This window comes from Typopeltis vanoorti, chromosome 24 (assembly GCF_054136105.1).
Source record: "Typopeltis vanoorti isolate ZY-2024b chromosome 24, IOZ_Tvanoo_1.0, whole genome shotgun sequence".
NCBI lineage: Eukaryota > Metazoa > Arthropoda > Arachnida > Uropygi > Thelyphonidae > Typopeltis > Typopeltis vanoorti.
This window is the reverse complement of record NC_143572.1, coordinates 36,673,973-36,692,956: the sequence shown is the minus strand read 5'-3', so window position 1 is coordinate 36,692,956 and position 18,984 is coordinate 36,673,973. Positions and strand designations below refer to the sequence as shown.

General features: G+C 34.6%; 1 protein-coding gene across 2 annotated transcripts in view; it reads right to left on the bottom strand.

Moving 5' to 3' along the window:
• Positions 1-3,834: 3,834 nt before the first annotated feature.
• SA1 (stromal antigen) overlaps positions 3,835-18,984 on the bottom strand; it is a 327,847-nt gene continuing 312,697 nt past the window's right edge. For both annotated transcript variants that reach the window (XM_090413330.1, XM_090413331.1), the window contains exons 22-23: positions 11,604-11,773; positions 3,835-4,905 (exon numbers count right to left, since the gene is read on the bottom strand). In XM_090413330.1, the coding sequence (XP_090269456.1) occupies positions 4,838-4,905; positions 11,604-11,773 (238 nt within the window). In that variant the 3' untranslated portion in view covers positions 3,835-4,837. The remainder of the gene's footprint in view (positions 4,906-11,603; positions 11,774-18,984) is intronic.

Below are 18,984 nucleotides of genomic sequence, written 5' to 3'. Positions count from 1 at the left end.
TGGCAGTGCCTCTAATGATGATGTTTAATCTAAGTCTTACCTCTGGCAAGGTTCCAAGGGAGTGGAAAGAAGATTAGATAGTTCTGTCATAAAGGTGGCTCCAAAACAGAAATAGCAAATTATAGACCAATCAGTATCTCTGGAGTGGTGGTTAAAGTTGACTAAAAGTAAAATTCAGAAATGGTTGGATAGGAATATGCTACTTTATAGGATGCAGCATGGATTTGTAAAAGGTAGGTCCAGCCACAGTAATTTATACAAGGAAATACAAGGGTTGTTTGAAAAGTTTGGTAAATTTCCAATAGATGGTGACACAATTCATTCATTCATACCAGTGTCGGCACGTGTCATCTTTTCCATGACCCCTGACAAAATTTTAGCCATGTGCGACGTGTAGTTCTCGTTTGGAAAACATTAATATTGACTATGTTTGCATTTTTCATAAAAATGGAGAAAAACGAGTTTCATGCAGTGATAAAACACTTTTACTTGAAGTGGACGGCTGTGCAGATGAAAGCCGAGATAGATGCACTTCATTGGGACTCTGCACCAACATTAAAGACTTTATTTTTGGATAAATGAGTTTAAACATGGTCGTAATTCCACTGAAGATGAAGCACGCTCTGGCCATCCAACTGAGGTCATTATGAAGGAAATGGTTGACAAAATCCATGGTATCATTATGGAAGACTACCAAATGAGTGTGTGAGATTGCATGCATCTCAGCTGAACGGGTGCATATCATCCTGCACGAAAAATTGCACATGAAAAAGCTGTGCGCATACGATGGGTGAGGCGATTGTTGTTGATCAAAAATGCATTTCAATGCAGTGTTTGGCAATGTTTAATCGCAATTGGCAGGATATTTTTTGTTGATTTGGGACTGTAGACGAAACTTGGACCCATCACTGAACACCTGAGTTCAAGCAGCAGCCAAAAACAGTGGACAATGACCGGTGAAAGAGCACCGAAAAAAGCAAAGACCGTTTTGTCAGATGGGAAGGTGATGGCCACCGTTTTTTGGGATTCGCAAAGAATTATCATGATAGACTATTTGGAAAAGGGTAAGACAATAACAGGAGTCCATCATGCAACATTGTTGGATGGTTTAAAAGAAGAACTGAATTAAAAACGGCCAAGATTGGCACACAAAAAATAGCTTTCATCAAGACAATGCACTATCCCACACATATCGGCCATCACAATGGCAAAGTTGCACGAATTGAGGTTTGAATTGGTTCCACATCCACCGTATTCTCCGGACTTGGTCCCATGACTTCTTCTTCCCAAACTTTGCCTTGGTGGGAAAAATTTTCTTCTAACGATGTCATGAAAGCTGTCAATGACTATTTTGCACAATTTGACAAATCCTACTTTTGAGTTGGGATGAAAAAATTGGAAACTCGCAGACCAAATGTGTAGACCTCAATGGACTATGTTGAGATATAAAGGTGATTTTTTTTCAAAAAAATTTGTAACTTATTTTTTTTACCAAACTTTTCAAACAATCCTTGTAGATACACTGGGACACAACTGGATTTTGCAAAGACATTTAATAGAATACTTCATGGAAAACTATTACTTAAGTTGGAGCAAATGGAAATGGATGCAAGGCTGGTGGCATGGATTTGGTGGCTGATAGACATTAAAAGGTGGTGTATGGTGGAGTACCCCAGGACTCTGTACTAGGACTCCTCCTCTTTAATTCGTACATTAACGATATAGCAAATGATTTGAAAGGGACCATTTAGTTGTTTACCAAAGATGCAAAACCAGGGAGAGCAATAGTTAATAAAGTTGATGTAGATATTTTACCGGATGATTTAAATAAACTGACAGTGTGGACAAAGGCTGTTAATTCAATGTTGTAAAATGTAAAGTAATAGGATCGGATCACTTCGGAATGAAAAGATTACACACCGTATCATACTAATGGTACTAGTTTATAAGAAATTGATGAGGCTAGGGATCTAGGGGTGATGGTGGATAGATTAGAAATTCAGGACATATCGAAAGAGTTTGCAAATTAGCTCAGAGGATTACTTGGATGATGAAGAACACACTGACAAATAAAGATAGAGAGGTTATTATTCTGCTTTATATGGATATGATTTGACAGCATGTTGATTGCTGTGCAAAAATTTGGTCACCTGCGTCTCATGGAGATTGGAAGGTGGTAGAGAGGATTCAGAGATGAGTGACCAAGCAGGTGACAGGCTTGTGGAATGTTCCCTATGAGGACAGATTGAGGGTGTGTGTGTGTGTGAATTGTAGAGTTCAGCTGACAGGCAAAGGAGAGAGGGGCATGTGAAAGAAATTTATAAGTTACTAAAGGGATACTAAACGAGGGTGGTCTGAAAAGTTCTCGGGCTAACAATGAAAAAACGAATTTTTAAATTCAAAATTATTTTTCAACATAATGCCCCTTAAGACCAATACATTTATTCCAGCAATGCTCCAGTGCCATTATCACATCCCTATAGTGGTTCTCAGTAAGATCTGTAGTCACCTTCTACAGCTGCAATCACCTCTTGATTCGAAGAAAAACACTGAGACAGAAGTCAGAGGGAGCCAAATCTGGGGAATAGGGTAGATGTTCTAACAATTCATAGTGTAGAGCCCTTAATTTTCCCACAGTCAAAACACCTTTGTGGGCAGGTGCATTGTCCTGATGAAAGATATTTTTTTTCTTCTACAAACCTGGTCTTTTCTGACGATTTTTTTCATCTAGTCTGGTTAAAAGATCGGAATAATATTCCCCAGTTATTGTTTTACTCTTTTCAAGATAATTAATAAACAAAATGCCTTAAGCATCCCAAAACACAGATGCCATGACTTTTGTGTTCACTGAGGCGTAAAATTAGCAACTCTCATCCATTCAGCTAAGGACAAATGCACTCCTTTATCACATCCAGGAGTCTATGAAGTGCCCTGTTCTTGCCATCAAGCCTACTACGGACAGACAGGAAGAACTGTGGACATCCGCCTCAGTAAACACAAAAAATATATCCGACACTTTCACTATGGCAAGTCGAGTCTGGCAGACCATGCTTTGGATACCCCTTCACACAGGATCAATTGGAAAGAAACAAAAGTAATGCACAGAAGCTTCTACAACAAGTCAGAGAGGTTGTTCTTGGAATCAACAGAAGCCTTAAAACATACTCCAAACCTTAACAAGTATGGCTGTGTAAATCTACCAAAGATTTCGGAGACAGTCATCCTAAGACCAAATTAATATTTATTACTTTTATTTTATTTTATTTTTTAAAACTTTCTAAGACTATCATTTGGACTACTATTTCAAAACTCTGAATTTTTTTTTCTTTCCCTAGATGGTACCATGTTAGGACTTTAGTCTTGTGTTGCACGCTGCAATTACTTATACTAGCCCCACTGTTACACCAGATTGTGATTGTCTTGCTTTTGTAACAAACTTTGTGTTGCGTACTCTGAATATGCTGGATATAATACCAGTGAAATATTAGCTTCTAAGTTAATAGTTATTTTCTTATCCATCTGTGTTCATATCATACCGTGAAATCTATTACAACAAGGAGTCACACTAGGAAGTTGACTAAGAGTGTGATTAGTAAAGGTGTGTGGACTAGGTTCTTTACTTGGAGAGTGTTGAACGAATGGAATGGATTGCTAGAGATGATTGAAGAATACCCCAACAGTGAATAGGTTTAAGGATATGTATGATAGGTATTGCGTTAATGGAAAGAGTGAGTCTCCCATAATGAGTCTTTCGACTCCACGGAGTGCCCATATAAATATTAAAATACTAAAAATGAAATAATCACAATTCATTTATAGAGCATACTAAACTACTGGTTTTCATTTTTTTTTATTTAATGCATGTGTTAACAATTACTTCTGTTATTCCAATTCCTAAATCATCATCTACCGTACTAGTACAGTGGATGATGAGCTAGATAGAGACTGGAATGACGAGAAATAGTACACTAATTCCAATGGGCTTAAAATATACAGGCTTCATTGCAATGAAATTTCCACAATAAACTGGAAACAATGCTTCATACACAAATATGGAAAATTTTGTCTTTTGTCTGTAATTTAGCTTGAAAGATAAATGAAAATAATTTTGAGCAGACAAGGAATAATTATTAAAATTATTCATATGTATTTTACTACAGTGAAATATTTAAATAACTAACAATTCAGAAATCTTTTAAAACAATGTTACCCCCCCCCCAAGAAAAACAGAATAGCAGATTTGTAACACTTTTAGACATTTTTTTTTATGTTCGAAAATATAATTAACACCAGTTAAATCTTACTTAAATACATGCAAACATAATTTACAAGAGAACGTCAAATTAGAATAATCAGTGATATATTTAACTGATCAAACTGCTATCCTGCAACAAAACTGATCTGTGCATATATAGCAAAATATTTCTATTTACAACTTTCAGATAACATTTGAATTCAATATAAACTGAAAATAAAAAAAAAGAATGCATAAAATGAAATACACATACCAGAAAACAAGATATGATACAACTGGCATGTCAATTTTTCTTATATAATTTTATAAGAAAAAATTTTATAATTTAAGGTCCATAACTGAAAAGATATTTAATGATTGTGTACATCTCATATGCCACATCAAAATACACTCATTACTAATTTATTTTATGTACAATAAAATCTCATTATTAACAATACATACTTGGTTTGTAAAAATTTCCTCAATGATAATTCATATTATACAAGAGGGATGACTGGATCATTTAAAATGATCTTTAGTGCACTGCCAAAGTTTAATAAGCTGATCTTTATTTAAACAATGCTTAAATTCAAAAATAACTTAGGCTTCAGATCCTTGCTCAGAGTCTTGATCAATATTCATTTCCTCTTCAACATGCCTTACTTCATCTGCAAATAATATATAAATGAATTTTAAGACTCATAAAATATAGGGCGATCATAAAAATAAAATATACCTAGATAATTTATAGTGCGTGCAATGTTTGCAATTCTCTGGAAGTCTGCAATTTTTTTTTTTTTAAAAAGAATATATTTTCTTTCCTTGTATATTTTGTGTGCCAAGTTCTCATTATTTCATTAAAGAAATCTTCATTTCAGTCTTTATGTGTATACTGTGTATTTTACATAATATGGGAAAAAATAATGTAAAAAATTATATTTACTTCAGACCAAACAGTCCTTTTTCCAGACAGATACTTACTTTACACCTCCATATACATTCCTGATTTGTACCCTAAAGGATGTCCAGGATATTATGATAGTACTACATGAAAAAGTTACATCGTTACTAACTTCCTGTCAACAATTTTCCTCCCAATCAATCTGTTATCTGGCAAGACTCCAAAATTATCAGATCTTATATTTCTGTCTTCTAAGGCACTTTTTAATGTATCAATTCACATATTAGTCTTCCTCTGGTTCTTTTTCCTGTCAACCTGGCAGAAAACACTTATTTTGTTAATCTTTTCTCTCCCATTCTGTTGAAGTGACCATACCACCTGAGATTAGATCTGCTAACAGATTCCTGGATGCTAACAATTGCCAAGTTCTTTCCTAATACCTTCCTTTTTAATATGATACTACCATTGATGCCACCTGTTCACACCCCTAATCCTTCTCAGGACTCTCATAATTGTGGTCTCTAGTCTTTGGTCAAGTATTTTATTTCTAACCCAGCTCTCAGATCCATAAGTTAAAATTGGTTTGAACACCATCTTGTATACAGCTAATTTAGATTAGCTGTATACAAGATGGCGATCTTTCTCTTATTCAATATAAATTTATTCAGTTGACTTCCTACCATACTGGTTTTGTTGATTCTGTTGTCTATTTCCATATTTAATTCACCATCTTCACTTAAATTGTGCCTAGGTAGCTGAAATGTTTCACTTGTTTTATAGGTTTTCCATTCACAATGCAGTTGATATTTCAATGCTTCTGCCTATTTTCATTGTCTTTGTCTTGCTATTGCTGATTTTCATACCAAATTTATTACAGCAGTTATTCAATTTAGTCAGGGACTCTTGTAGTGGATTTATTTATAAGTATAACATCATCTGCATAAAGCAAGGAACTGAGATTAACATCTCCAATTTCGATATCAGGTTTAATACCACTTTCCTTCATAATGTGATCCATATAGATAATGAATAACAGAAGGAATAATGTACATCCCTATCTGATACCAGATTTAACATCAAACCATCTTCCTGTACTTCTTTCAATCCTAACTGCTGACTTACAAATCAAATAAAGACTAAGTATTGCTTGATATAATGCCCCACTGACACTATACAACTGTAGCGTTTTGAATAATTTTTCTCTTGGCACTTTGTCATAAGCCATTTCCAGGTCTACAAAATTTAAATACAGATCTTGGTTATATTCCCACAATTTCTCAACTATTTGGACTGAATCCAGCTTGTACTTCACCAAGCTTCTCTTTCATAATGAAATTCTGTCAAGTTGTACCATCATTTTGCATTATAGTTTAATGTTGATAAGAATACAGTTTGATTGGCTAAATCCAAATTGTCAGCCCATTTCCATTCATTCAAGATCCATGTATACCTAATGAGAGTGCAACACAAGAAGGTGAGGATTGGACATTAGTTCAGAAGCCCAGCCAGTTCTCTACATTCTTTAAAACGCTATGTGGTCAAATCACACAGATTTGACCCTTAAGCACTCCGCATAGCACTGCTGTAATTTTCAAATTAAGTTTTATTTTGCACTTTTTTTTTTTTTACAGATGGATGCTATGAGAGCCATTCTAATCATCCTTAATTCAGCATTATGAACATGTCTGCTAAATTATGCAGTACAGTCATTGCAAAACTTTTATTCCTCCATGTTTGAACATTTTCCCACCTAAATACACTGTTTATGTTTGCTCCCCAATCTGTCCATGTTCTTTATTCAAGAGATTGTTATTCACACAGGCAATCTAAGCCTTGTATGCTATTGCACTATAATTGTGCTAATTAAGAAAACTTTTGCAATTTTTATACTTCTTTTCAGAAGCAATAATCAGACTTTTCCAGTCCGATTATTGCTTCTGCTCTTCCGATCCAAGCACTTTCTCTGATCTGATAAGAGAAATTTTTCTTGTGGGATGAGCAAGAATAATTTATATTGGGATGGGAAATAAAATGTATTTATTATCTATTTCACTCAAAATACTTGATTCATCCAAGCTTCAGTTTTCCAACAAATGTGCTAAAGTAGTCCAAGCTAAACATGCAGCACACACTTGATGGCTGAAGTTAAAATGTCCAGTCTCTCACATAGTTTATACTACAACCCATAACAACTGCAAAAATCATCAACTCTGAAAGACTTTATAAGAGCCAAATGTAATAAGCTTGCCTTCTGCTCAATGTCAGTGAAGTCTTCTTGTCTCCTCCAATATCAATAGCTTTGATATTAATAAGTCCTCTAGACCACACAGCATCCCTCCAATTATACTTGTGCTTATGCTCCATAACAAACACCCGTCCAGTATTGCCTTTACAAGCTAGTATCCATCCACCAGCATGAAAACAAGTTTTATCTAATTTGTTTCTAAAAAGGGAAGATAAATGTCAGCCATCAAGCTATTGTCCCAATGCCCTCAATTTCAATATTCTCGAAAGTGATGGAGAAGGTCATCAACAACCAGCTTTGTCACCACTTACAGTTCCTGGTTAACGAGCGTTCACCAATATGGATTCTGCCATTTTTGTTCTACAGTATATCTCCTCACTAACCTTACCCTAAACTAAAAATGAAAGACAAATAATATTGAAACTGGAACAATTCAAGAGATTAAACAAAATTTGGAAAGAATATTACCAGATACTTTTCCAGAGGGAAGAAGACTGGAAAAACACAAATGAAGAGACAGAAAGAGAAAAAGCACCATTCATAATAAAAGAAGAAATTTTGAATGCAATAAATCAAAGGTGTGAAAATTATAGACCCATAATATTGCTAAGTCATAGCTATAAAATCTTCACATGTATTATTCAAAATAGAATCCAGACTTTAATGAATGAGACAATAGGAGAATATCAAGCAGGATTCAGACCTAGAAATAGACCATATTTCTACTGTCAATAGCCTGGCCATAAAGTACTGGGCATACAAACTTACCTATATACTGCAGTTTTATTGATTTCAAACAAGCATTTGATTCCATCAACAGGAACAAAATGGTAAACATCTTAAAATCTACGATGCTAGATTCAGAACTATACACATTACGAATTATGAAGATACCAAAGCAGCTGTCAAATTTAATAAACTAAAAACAGACAAATTCAAAGTAGAAAAAGGAGTCATGCAGGGTTGCCCACTCTCACCAAATTTATTTATCTATCTCGATGAAATATTCAAATCAACAGCTGAAGAACCAGGTCTACAAATAAATGGCATGAATATCAACCACATCAAATATGCAGACAATATTATTATTCTTGCAGAATCAAAAGAACAATTGGAAAAACAATAAAAATTTTAAATGGAGAATGTAAAACTTTTGGAATGTAAATCAATCTAAGCAAATCTAAACAATGAAAATAAGAAGAGACGAGGAAAAAAATTCAATAAACTTAGAAAATCACATACTTGAACAAAAAGCAATTTACATATTTTCGTAGTCTCATTACTCACAACCTCAACAACACAGAAACGGTAAAATACAGACTTAAAAAAGGATAGTCTAACATGAATAAATTAAATAATATAGAAAAATAACAGCATTTCAAAAATCCCCAGATAAAACTCTATAAAACCATTACTATATCTACAGCAACATACGAGCTGAGACTTGGGCACTCAATCAGAAAGAAATACAGAAAATCAGAGCATTTGAAATGAAATGCTTAAAAATAAATAAGACTCATTGGTCAGAACACAAAACAAATGAACAAGTCAAACACATTAAACTATAGAAAAGATATCATAGCTATAATTCTTAAACAGTAATTAAGATGGTTTGAACACCTCCAGAGAATGTCCTTTCAAAGATTAATTATCATATATAGTCTTAAATGGAATCACTGTAGGAAGACGATCAAGAGGTAGACCGAAAAGAACTTGGCTACAGTCTTTGAATTAAAGGTCCCAATTATTGAGTTTCAGAGACAGATGGCAAAGATCTGCACACAGGGGGACTCAACCCATCATCTGATGTATGAGAAAGAAGAACCTTACCCACTTTTGGACACAAGCAATGGAAAGGTTTGAAGAATATGATGTGATTACTCTTGATATTTCCAAGGCATTTCATTGAGTCTGGAAAGGCAGCCTTCTTATGTTCTCTCTCTCTCTCTCCCTCTTTTCTATCCTTTGTGAGTGGATTGTCAGCTTCCTCTCTGGTCATTCACTGCATGTCATGATAAATAGTTTAATCTCATTTGTATTTTCCATCAATGCCTGAGGGTCTTCTGTGATTTCACCTATACACTTTCTCTTATACATCAATGATCTTCTCTCACTAATCTCCAATCCTATTCATAACTTTGCTGATCATGCCTTATTTTCCAGAAGACCAAGCTTCTATCTCTCTTTCTCATCTCTGAAAACTAATCTTTGTTCTACCCACGAACAAAGATTAGTTTTCTCTTCTCGGGTGATTTTGGCATTTGCTCTTTTGAAGATTAAATGGGACCATGACAATAACCAAAGTGCAGATGTAATCAAATCTTACATTGGCTCCACTGTTGTAACAAAACAGTGCCATGTGTGTAGCAGGTCTCGAGACCTCTCGTTTGTGCACTGTTGATATAAAAAAATTTCTGGTTAGATATCCACTTAGCTGCTTTTCCATATTTCAGATTTCTGATGGCTTTTCTACCTCAAGTATTGATATATGATCCTGGTTGCATTACTCTTGAAAGTTTACCACTACCATTTATTCATTTTTTGTTTCATTAAACAGTCTTTCAAAGTAATTACTCCAAACATAGGATATCTTTATCTTCAGTTTTAAATACTCTTTCCTCTATTTCTAAATATTTCAATACCATTTAGAACATTTTGTCACTTTTCTGATGTTTATCTTCATATTCATATCAAATATTTTTCTCTGTATTCTTTCAGAGCATCTGCTGACTTATTTGCTAAGAACTTGCAGTATACATTCTACTTTTCTAGAACTACTTCTTTAAATTCTTGTATAACCACATACCTTTCTGTCTGAATCAATCATGCTTTTTTTTTTTAGAGCATCTCAAAGCTTTGATCATTGTTTTCAACCTTTTTTTTTTTTTTTTTACCTCCAATAATATTTGTATGTTTGATGGTGCCAAATGGGATCACCTCTGTGACTTCCTTCTACTTGTTTCTTCCACGTGTTCCTGTTCTCTTGACACCCAGCTACAACTGAAAAAATTCACTCAAATTCCCAAACTATTATTCCAGGCCTTGACAAGCATGACAAATTAGTTAATCAAAAATTCTCAGTATATCATAAATGGCTCAATGTCAAAATTTCAGCTTGGCAATCCAATCTGCCTTCACTGCAGCTTGTAAAAGCAGCAAAAACCCATCAGCAAATCTAAGCCTGAAAGGATCAAATGCAGAAAACTTGCTTCATAGTCATAAATGAGCCATTTATGATATACTGAGAATTTCTGATTAACTAATTTGTCATGCTTGTCAAGGCAGTAAAGTTTCAGGTCACTTGCACGGTCAGTGAGTAAACTTCTGCTCTTTCACACTCAGCTCCCAATGGTGAGGGTGAAACATTGCAACATTATTCAAAGATAAGGCAAATTACTTTCTACATTATAAAGAACTTATTTCATGCCTTCTCTAGTCTTTCATCAGAAAGTTATCAAAAGAATCCTGACAGCTTGGACACTAAGAAGTCATTTGATCTATTTAATCATAACGATATCCCTCCTAAACTTAAAAAAACAAAACAAAACAAAAACTTGTGCTCAGAATTAACACCCACCCTAATTACCCTATTCATCTTTCCTACTTATCCACCATCGATCCTACAGTATAGAAACAAACCTGTGTTCAGCTCATTCAATAAAAAGGTATAATTTCTAGACAAGTTTAATTTAATTTGCATGATGCTATTCAGATTAAGATAATCCTAGTAGTTAATGTTTCTCTCAACAATTCATTCCAATTGCTCTAATAGATGACGTCTTGTTCCTCATTTATGTCTTTTCTATAGGTATATTCATGGATAATATTCTACTGTTGTGGCTATCATCATCATTCCTCCACTTTCATCTCAGACTGTAAGAACACAGGGCACTGCTAGTCATCAATGGATACTGCCAGCTTCAAACCTATGAAACTAATGTTTCTCATCTCGCATTAATCTATCACTGTTAACTACTAGAACAATCTTTCTCTGTTTAAGAAACATTAACAGATGCCTTCTTTGCTCTTAAATCACTTGTCCACACATGGTATTTGATATGTGCTATAGGTTTTGCAATCTTTTGTGTGCTAGTTTGACACGCGTGCTCATGTGCGTGTGTATATAATCATGCAAATTTGCCTCATGCAAATCTGCTTATTTGTTTTGGAATAAGAAGATACTTGAATAGTTAAATAATCACTCAAAACAGCAAACTTACCATCCTCTCTCTGACGTTTTTTCCCACGGTATTGTCTGCCAGGAGCACGGGGAGGTGGCTGCTCAGCTTCACCATGGACAAGACTGTTGCGATACATCAAAAGGGGCTGCCAATCCTCTGCACGAGAACCTGGCATGCTAGTCTGAATATGACGATCCAAGTATGTAAGGCTAAGATATGACAACAAACATTTCTGATTATAAGAAATTATCTTCTCATAACAAAACATAGTTTTTGTACAATTTTTCAAAATAATTTCACATGCATACATACATTTATTGAGTAAAAAAAGAAAAACAAAAGTCAAGAAATGGTGAAAAATTCTCATTTGGTTTCATACCTACATGGTAATATATAATTCTCCTAAATATACTTTATAGTGCATTTAGGAGAATGGAGGATAATATATGCATTTGGGGGGGGGAATGATTTCTAATTATAGTTCCACCATAGCAAACTTGTAGGGATTAAAAGCAAAATCTGTTACAGTGAATAGTTTCCTGCAGTGAATTTTCTTTACAACGGCATTGTGCTAATGAAAATTTGATCAGGACTTTTCTTTTTGTTAGTTTATTACGAGTGAGTTTTCATAATTGTGCTATAGTGAAGTCGAATGTATAATAGACTATATTTAATTTGATCAATATCATATGTTTACTAAAATAAGTGCATAGTAGGAGTGCTATATATTTTTTTTTCTTAAGTAAATCAAATGTTTTCTGTCAGGTTGGCAGGAAAACGACCCAGAGGAAACCAAGATATAAGTGGATTGATACGGTACAAAGTGCCTTAGACAATAGAAATATAAGATCTGATAATGTTGGAGTCTTGACAAGTAACAGACTGATTTGGAGGAAAATTGTAGATAGGAAGTTAGTAATGATGTAAATTTTTCATGTAGTACTATCATATCCTATACACCCCTTGAGAGTACATGTCAGGAATTTGATGATGAAGAAAACCTACAGTACATTTACTAAAAGAAATTCGATAAAGTCAGGTCTTGCACAATACAGACCCAACACAGAATCCTTTAGTCAAAGACATTGATAGATGTCGTTTTAAAACTAGAATGATTATTTAAAAGTCTTCATTTTTTTTTTTTTTTTGTCACAGAAAATTACTGTATTGATGCAAAAACAAACATAAGACATATCCATAATATGCATTATTTAATATAATGAAAGAATTTAACATGATTAAATGGTCTTTATATACATTCCTTCTTATTAACATTCATACAGATGATTCATTTGTTTTCCTTTGTTGGACAGTTTTAGCAAACAATGCAATATCTGCACGGCATTATAATCCTAAGTTTTTGTTCTACTGTTAACCATTTACATCTTTCAACTCCTTTATATTTCCTTTTCTCATTCATAATTGCACATAAAGGGATAACATGAACAAGAATTCTTGGAAACGTAGAATGTTCGAGAATGTTTTTGTAACACATGGCTGCTCCAATGCAATGAATAACTGTTAATATAATCATATATATGCATTTTAGAGGAAATTACAATAAATGTACTTTAATGCATTTTTGAGCTGTCTGAAACCGATATCCTACAAGGTATTCCTGTATTTCTTTACTGAAAGTCTGAGAGATTCTTATTCTGAACAACTGTATTTATTTATTTTTTTTAAAGCAATGATACAATACTGTCTTACTGACATTTCAATTCTGCATTCATGGCTTGTTAAACATTGTTTGTTGGTTCTACCTCTTGAACTTGTCACACTTCACTAATGATGGTTTGTTATTTTTAGATCAAAGTAACATGCATTTTGCATCAAAACATCCTTTTGTTTCTGCATATTAAAGTTATTAATTTATGTCATAAGTTTCATAAAAACATCAATCAATGTACTTTGTCACTCTGCTGTCTATATGCACATAACTCCACTCACAAAATCAAGTAAAAGAATTCGCATTTCATATATTAAAAAACATCAATAAATAACTGCACTTGTAGCACACAAGCTCTGGATTTCAAATAGTGGGATAATAAATGATACTGTTATACAATGAATGCCACTAAACCATGTCATTTAAACTACTACCTAACTGATTATAATACAGTGGCATTTCATAACGGTTATAGAAAATTATAACTGCTATTGGTCAATGAAAATTATACTGATATCCGTGTACGTGTGTATGTGAAAATGTGAGTATAAATTATAAATTAAAGAAATTATATTCTTGGTTTAATTCTTTGTCCAACTGTAAGCAAACAAAAGTTTGCATATGAGGTATCTTCACGACTGGGCTACTTGTATATAGAGGCTAATGGCTTCACATCAGCTGCTTTAGTATCTCATACTGCAAAGCACACATCCATTTAAGATGCATATAATACCTATAAGTATATTTACTGTATATACATTCATGGAACAAGGTTACAAGCCATTTGCATAAGTACACTGGAAAATGAAATGCAAATACATGTCAAGGATATATTGTATTTATACATAAGATTATAGTTAAGTTGGACTGGTTTTCAAATTCTTTAAGGTTAACTAAGGCCTTAATAATATTAGTGTTTTATATCTCTCAAGAGACGTTCTAGCTCAAAATGTATCCTTCTGATTTAGATGACAGTATGTTTCACTATAATTTCTCATTCATATTAAGATTTAATAGAATGAAGACAAAACAAGGAATGAATTAAACAGGGGTGGGTTTAATGATTCTGATATTTCACCTGTCAGAGAGACATTACTAGAGATACAATATAAGAATTGTGACACAAACACATACACACACAGACAAAACACAAAGAATAGGTGGAAGTGATTTGATTGAAAGCCTAAATCCTAAGAGGAGCATCCTCTGTAGATGCTAGTAGGCACTCTTGGTTGTTGGGCAGGAGTTCTAAGAATTACTGTTTCTCATGTCTTTGGAAACTAAAGTTTTAAATATCTGCAGAACAGATAAGAGTAGAAAGATCAAAATCCTACTGCTTGATACAATGGATGGTAAACACAAGAGGACAACTAAGGTGAGAATGAGTATGTGGTGTGGAAAGAGTTTATGCAGGATTTGGGTCACCTGGCAATAGACAGAAAAATGGTAAGAATGATGAAACTAGCATCAGATACTAGTGATGATTGGACTGATCGGTACTGGTAATGATGATATATTTGAAAGTTTCATGCAATTCATATTTACTAAGTGTCAGCTGGTTTTTTGATCTACTGCTGATTATAAAAAATAAACTTTAGTGTTGATATTTATTACATTTTTTCCCCTTTTTTATTTTTTATGGAATCAATAGCAAATCTTAAAACCAACTGAACCTCAATAAATCTAGATTATGTAAAACTTTCAAAGATTTGGAGAAACAGCCAAGGCTGCCTGCCTACCTAACTACCAGTGTTTTCAGGCTTTCAGTTTAATCATTTATTCTTTATGTGGTTTGCATACATGTTACAATTCTTATATAGTATCTATAATGATATCACTATGACAGATGAAATATTGGAATTATTAAACTTTTGTTTAATTCATCCTCTATGCTGAATGCATTCTGTTAAACCATACTGAACTTCATCCAACACTTAAGCCTAAATATCTGACACGCTTGAAAATACTTAAACAGTCATACTTATAAAATACTTATCCAGCCCAATAATAGAGTATCTTCTAGTAGTTACTTCATAACATATGTTAAAACACTCATACAAAGTAATGAGATGAATTCAAATAAGTCAAAATATAGATGAAAATATTTTCTACCTCATTTCCTCAAGGAACTGAATACACCTATGTTCATACAAGCTTTGGAAAACTCATCTACTGTGATGGTATTTAGTTCATATTCTTCTGCAGTGTCATGTCAGAGAAGTAAGGAGTGTGGCTAAGGGACTATAACATACTTGTGAAACAGTAATGACCACACAATGATCAGTGTCAACAGGTACACTATCACAACAACCACAAACCAGCTTCAAATCTGGCCACACATTGAAGTCTTGCCAACAAGCATTTCAAAGTACATCTAGTTAGTAATCAATTGCTGTTAACAGTCCTTTGTTCAGAATGAATTCCTGTTTGATTATTCATTTGTGACTGAGGAACATGATCAGTGATTGTGATAAGCAATTTTTGGATATGAAAATTTTTTTTTTGGTCTTGGTGACATGGTGATCACCATTCTGTACATTTTTTTTTTACTGGAATTATATTCAAAGCACCATCTCTTGTCCTGAGTAATAAATAGTTTAGGAAACTGGATACACCTTCAGCTGTCAGTGAACTTGGATAGTTGCAAAATTTTTGCAAGCATCCACTCAACTGAGTATGTTCTCATTCTGCAAAAAATAGTGTGGAACAAACTGTGCAAATTTTTCTTTTTTCACAGGTCTGTGTAATTATGGACTTCAATGATTCCTTATTCACATTTCACTTGCTAGCATATTCAGTGTTAAGTGATAGTCACTTGCTAGTCAACTGAGCATTTTGTCCACAAATTTGGAGGCTACGGTTATTTGCAGTCATCCTGGCCAAGGGCAGCTGATGGACATGCAATGCACAATATACATCATCTATCTATCAAATGTCAATCCTACCTTCAATAGTTTGCCCGTTTCCATCCAAAAGAGCTCTAGCATACCCAGCAAGCATGCCTATTGCAGAAGGATGTCTTCTTAGTTGGAGGAAATGTCAACTAGATCCACTAAATGGTACATGACCATCATCACTTGGTGAAACACTACACCACCACTACCCTGTTTATCAGAGGCAGCTGATAAACAGGGTAGTGGTGGTGATAAGCCTGAAGTAGCAAATATCACATTTGTTCTCCAGAATAGGAGGGTTCTGGTTTCTGTCCCTCTATTTCTCCATGCAGCACAAGTAATATTCTTTAAAGGAATGTCAAACCTCCTCCATTTGCAACAGTAAACAAGTGCTGCAGCCACCAGATATTACACAGACCCATACTTGTCAGTAATGAGTTAGGATGCTTCCTGGTGAGTGGATGCATAATCCATACTCTGGCAGGTTTAGAGGGACATCCGAGTATCGGTATGAGAGCCAGTGTCAAGGAGACTGGTTGCACTCTCTCTCTCTCTCTTTCTCTGTATGGAGTATTGTATCTAAGACTATTTCCTCACTGTTTGTCCCTACTCTATCTTTTCATCTATTACCTAATCAAAATGAAACATACAATAAACAATGATAGTGTCACTGTGATTAAAATAAACCTCCCTCAAACAAACAAAACATGCAAAAATCCCTATAAAAAATCACTTTCACATCCATTTTACCAATATCCATGGCATAAAACATAAAGACATACACTATCACTTAAGGACATCTATTTTTAATAGAAACCCAAATTGAAGCTACAACAATCCACAGTCCACCTTGAATACCCAAATTACACACTGTATGATTCCTTTCACTACAAGGACCTATATCGTAGTTCCCCCTATCCGTGGTAAACCCTGGTCCGAAAATATTAAATGGAAAATTCCAGAATAAACAATTTATGAGTTTTAAATTATGCACTGTCCCGCTGGGACGTGAGTCATGCTTTTGTCCAGCTGTACCATATATGCTACTCACCCGTTAGTCACTTAGTTGCAGTCCAAAAATATGAAATGGAAAATTCCAGAAATGAACATTTCATAAGTTTTAAATTGCACACCATTCTGAGTAGTTCTTGGTTATCAGATCAACTGTCATGGTATTGCAGGGCTTGTGTTCAAGTAACCCTTATTTTACTTAATAATGGCTCCAAAGCACAAGAGTAATGATGCTGGCAGTTCAGATATGCCAAAGAGAACTATAAAGTGCTTCCTTTTAAGTGAAAAAGGTTAAAATTCTTGACTTCATAATATATATATATATATATATACATACAGGGTGTTCGGGATAAATTTGACAGTTTCGTAAGGAAAAAGAAAATCTTCTTTGTATCTATTAAATTTAATGAATTGACAAAAAAACATTACAGGCAGAGTTAATTACAATACTATCAACAAGATTTACTCAAAATAACCACCATGATCACAGCTTCAATTCTGCTTCGGAACCTCGAACAAGCTGATGCTACAGTCTCCCTGGGAAGGGCCGCAAAAACTGTTTTAATTTTATCCATTAACTGGGCTTTTGTATTACTGGAAGTGCGATTGGTGTCTTTTTCAACTGCGCCCCATACAAAATAATCCATGGGGTTAAGGTCTGGGGAGTTTGGAGGCCAAACATTTGGACTGGTGAAGTCGTAGAAATTTTCAGACAACCATTTTTGACTTTTCCCAGAGGTGTGGCAAGGGGCCGAATCCTGCTGCCATACATACGGCCTACCATTGGCTACCCTTGTTATCCAGGGCTTGACTACAGTTAGCAACTCCACGAACAAAGCCCGAATTCCAATGCCAGGGTTCTTCAACACCTGTTCCTGCAGATTTGCGAGGAATTCTGCTGTACGAACGCAATCAGATCGTCTGCTAGGGATCTTTCTTCTTGCTACATCCTCGTAGTCACCATTGCAAGTCTCTAGTTCATGCCTGATTGTTTTTACTGTATTCAGGGAGCATTGGGCAGCAGTCGTAATATCCTTATTTTGATGGCGGGCACGAATCATCATGATACAAGTTATTCTCTTCCATGATTCAGGTGGGTTCCAGCTATCCATCCTTTCTGACATCTTGTATATGAATGAAGAAGGGTCCAAACTTTTAAATGAAGAGAAGTGTGTGTTAATACATGTAACTTACGGAAAAATATAATTAATTATAAATATGTCAAATTTATCCCGAACACCCTGTATATATATACACACACACCTTTGTGAGATTGGACAATGCTTACTACAGAATCCAAATTTAGAATCCCTGCTTTTGACCTTCTCTGGCTTCAGGTTGCTTTGCCCTAATCAGTTACGTTCGTCTATCATATTTACCACTCACCAAATTCTAAAAACCAACCTGATCTCTTCACTTTCTTATCCCTAAAGCTTGACATTCTACAGGATGATCAAAATGCTGTGAAACTTTGCAGGAATACAACGTGCATCATGTGGAAGCAATATCTGGAGAAGGTGGGGGGAATAATAAAAGAAAAATATTATACCTATACCAAAATTCACCACTAGGGGCACTGTAAACACTAAATATATGGAATTTGCATATCACACAACCAGGAGGGTTTTAAAAAGATGGACACAGGATTTTTCCCTTCATTCTGGTTGTAGATACCATGGTGATGACACTAATCTTGCCCCAACATGCTTTGCTTATGAAGTTGTAGTACCTAAACGATTGCAATGCTGTTGCTGCACTATGGAAATTTTGTTGCCTTCACAAATGCTGACAAGGTTCCCTATCTCCATATGCTCTGTGGCACATGAGGTTGCGAACAACAGTTCAC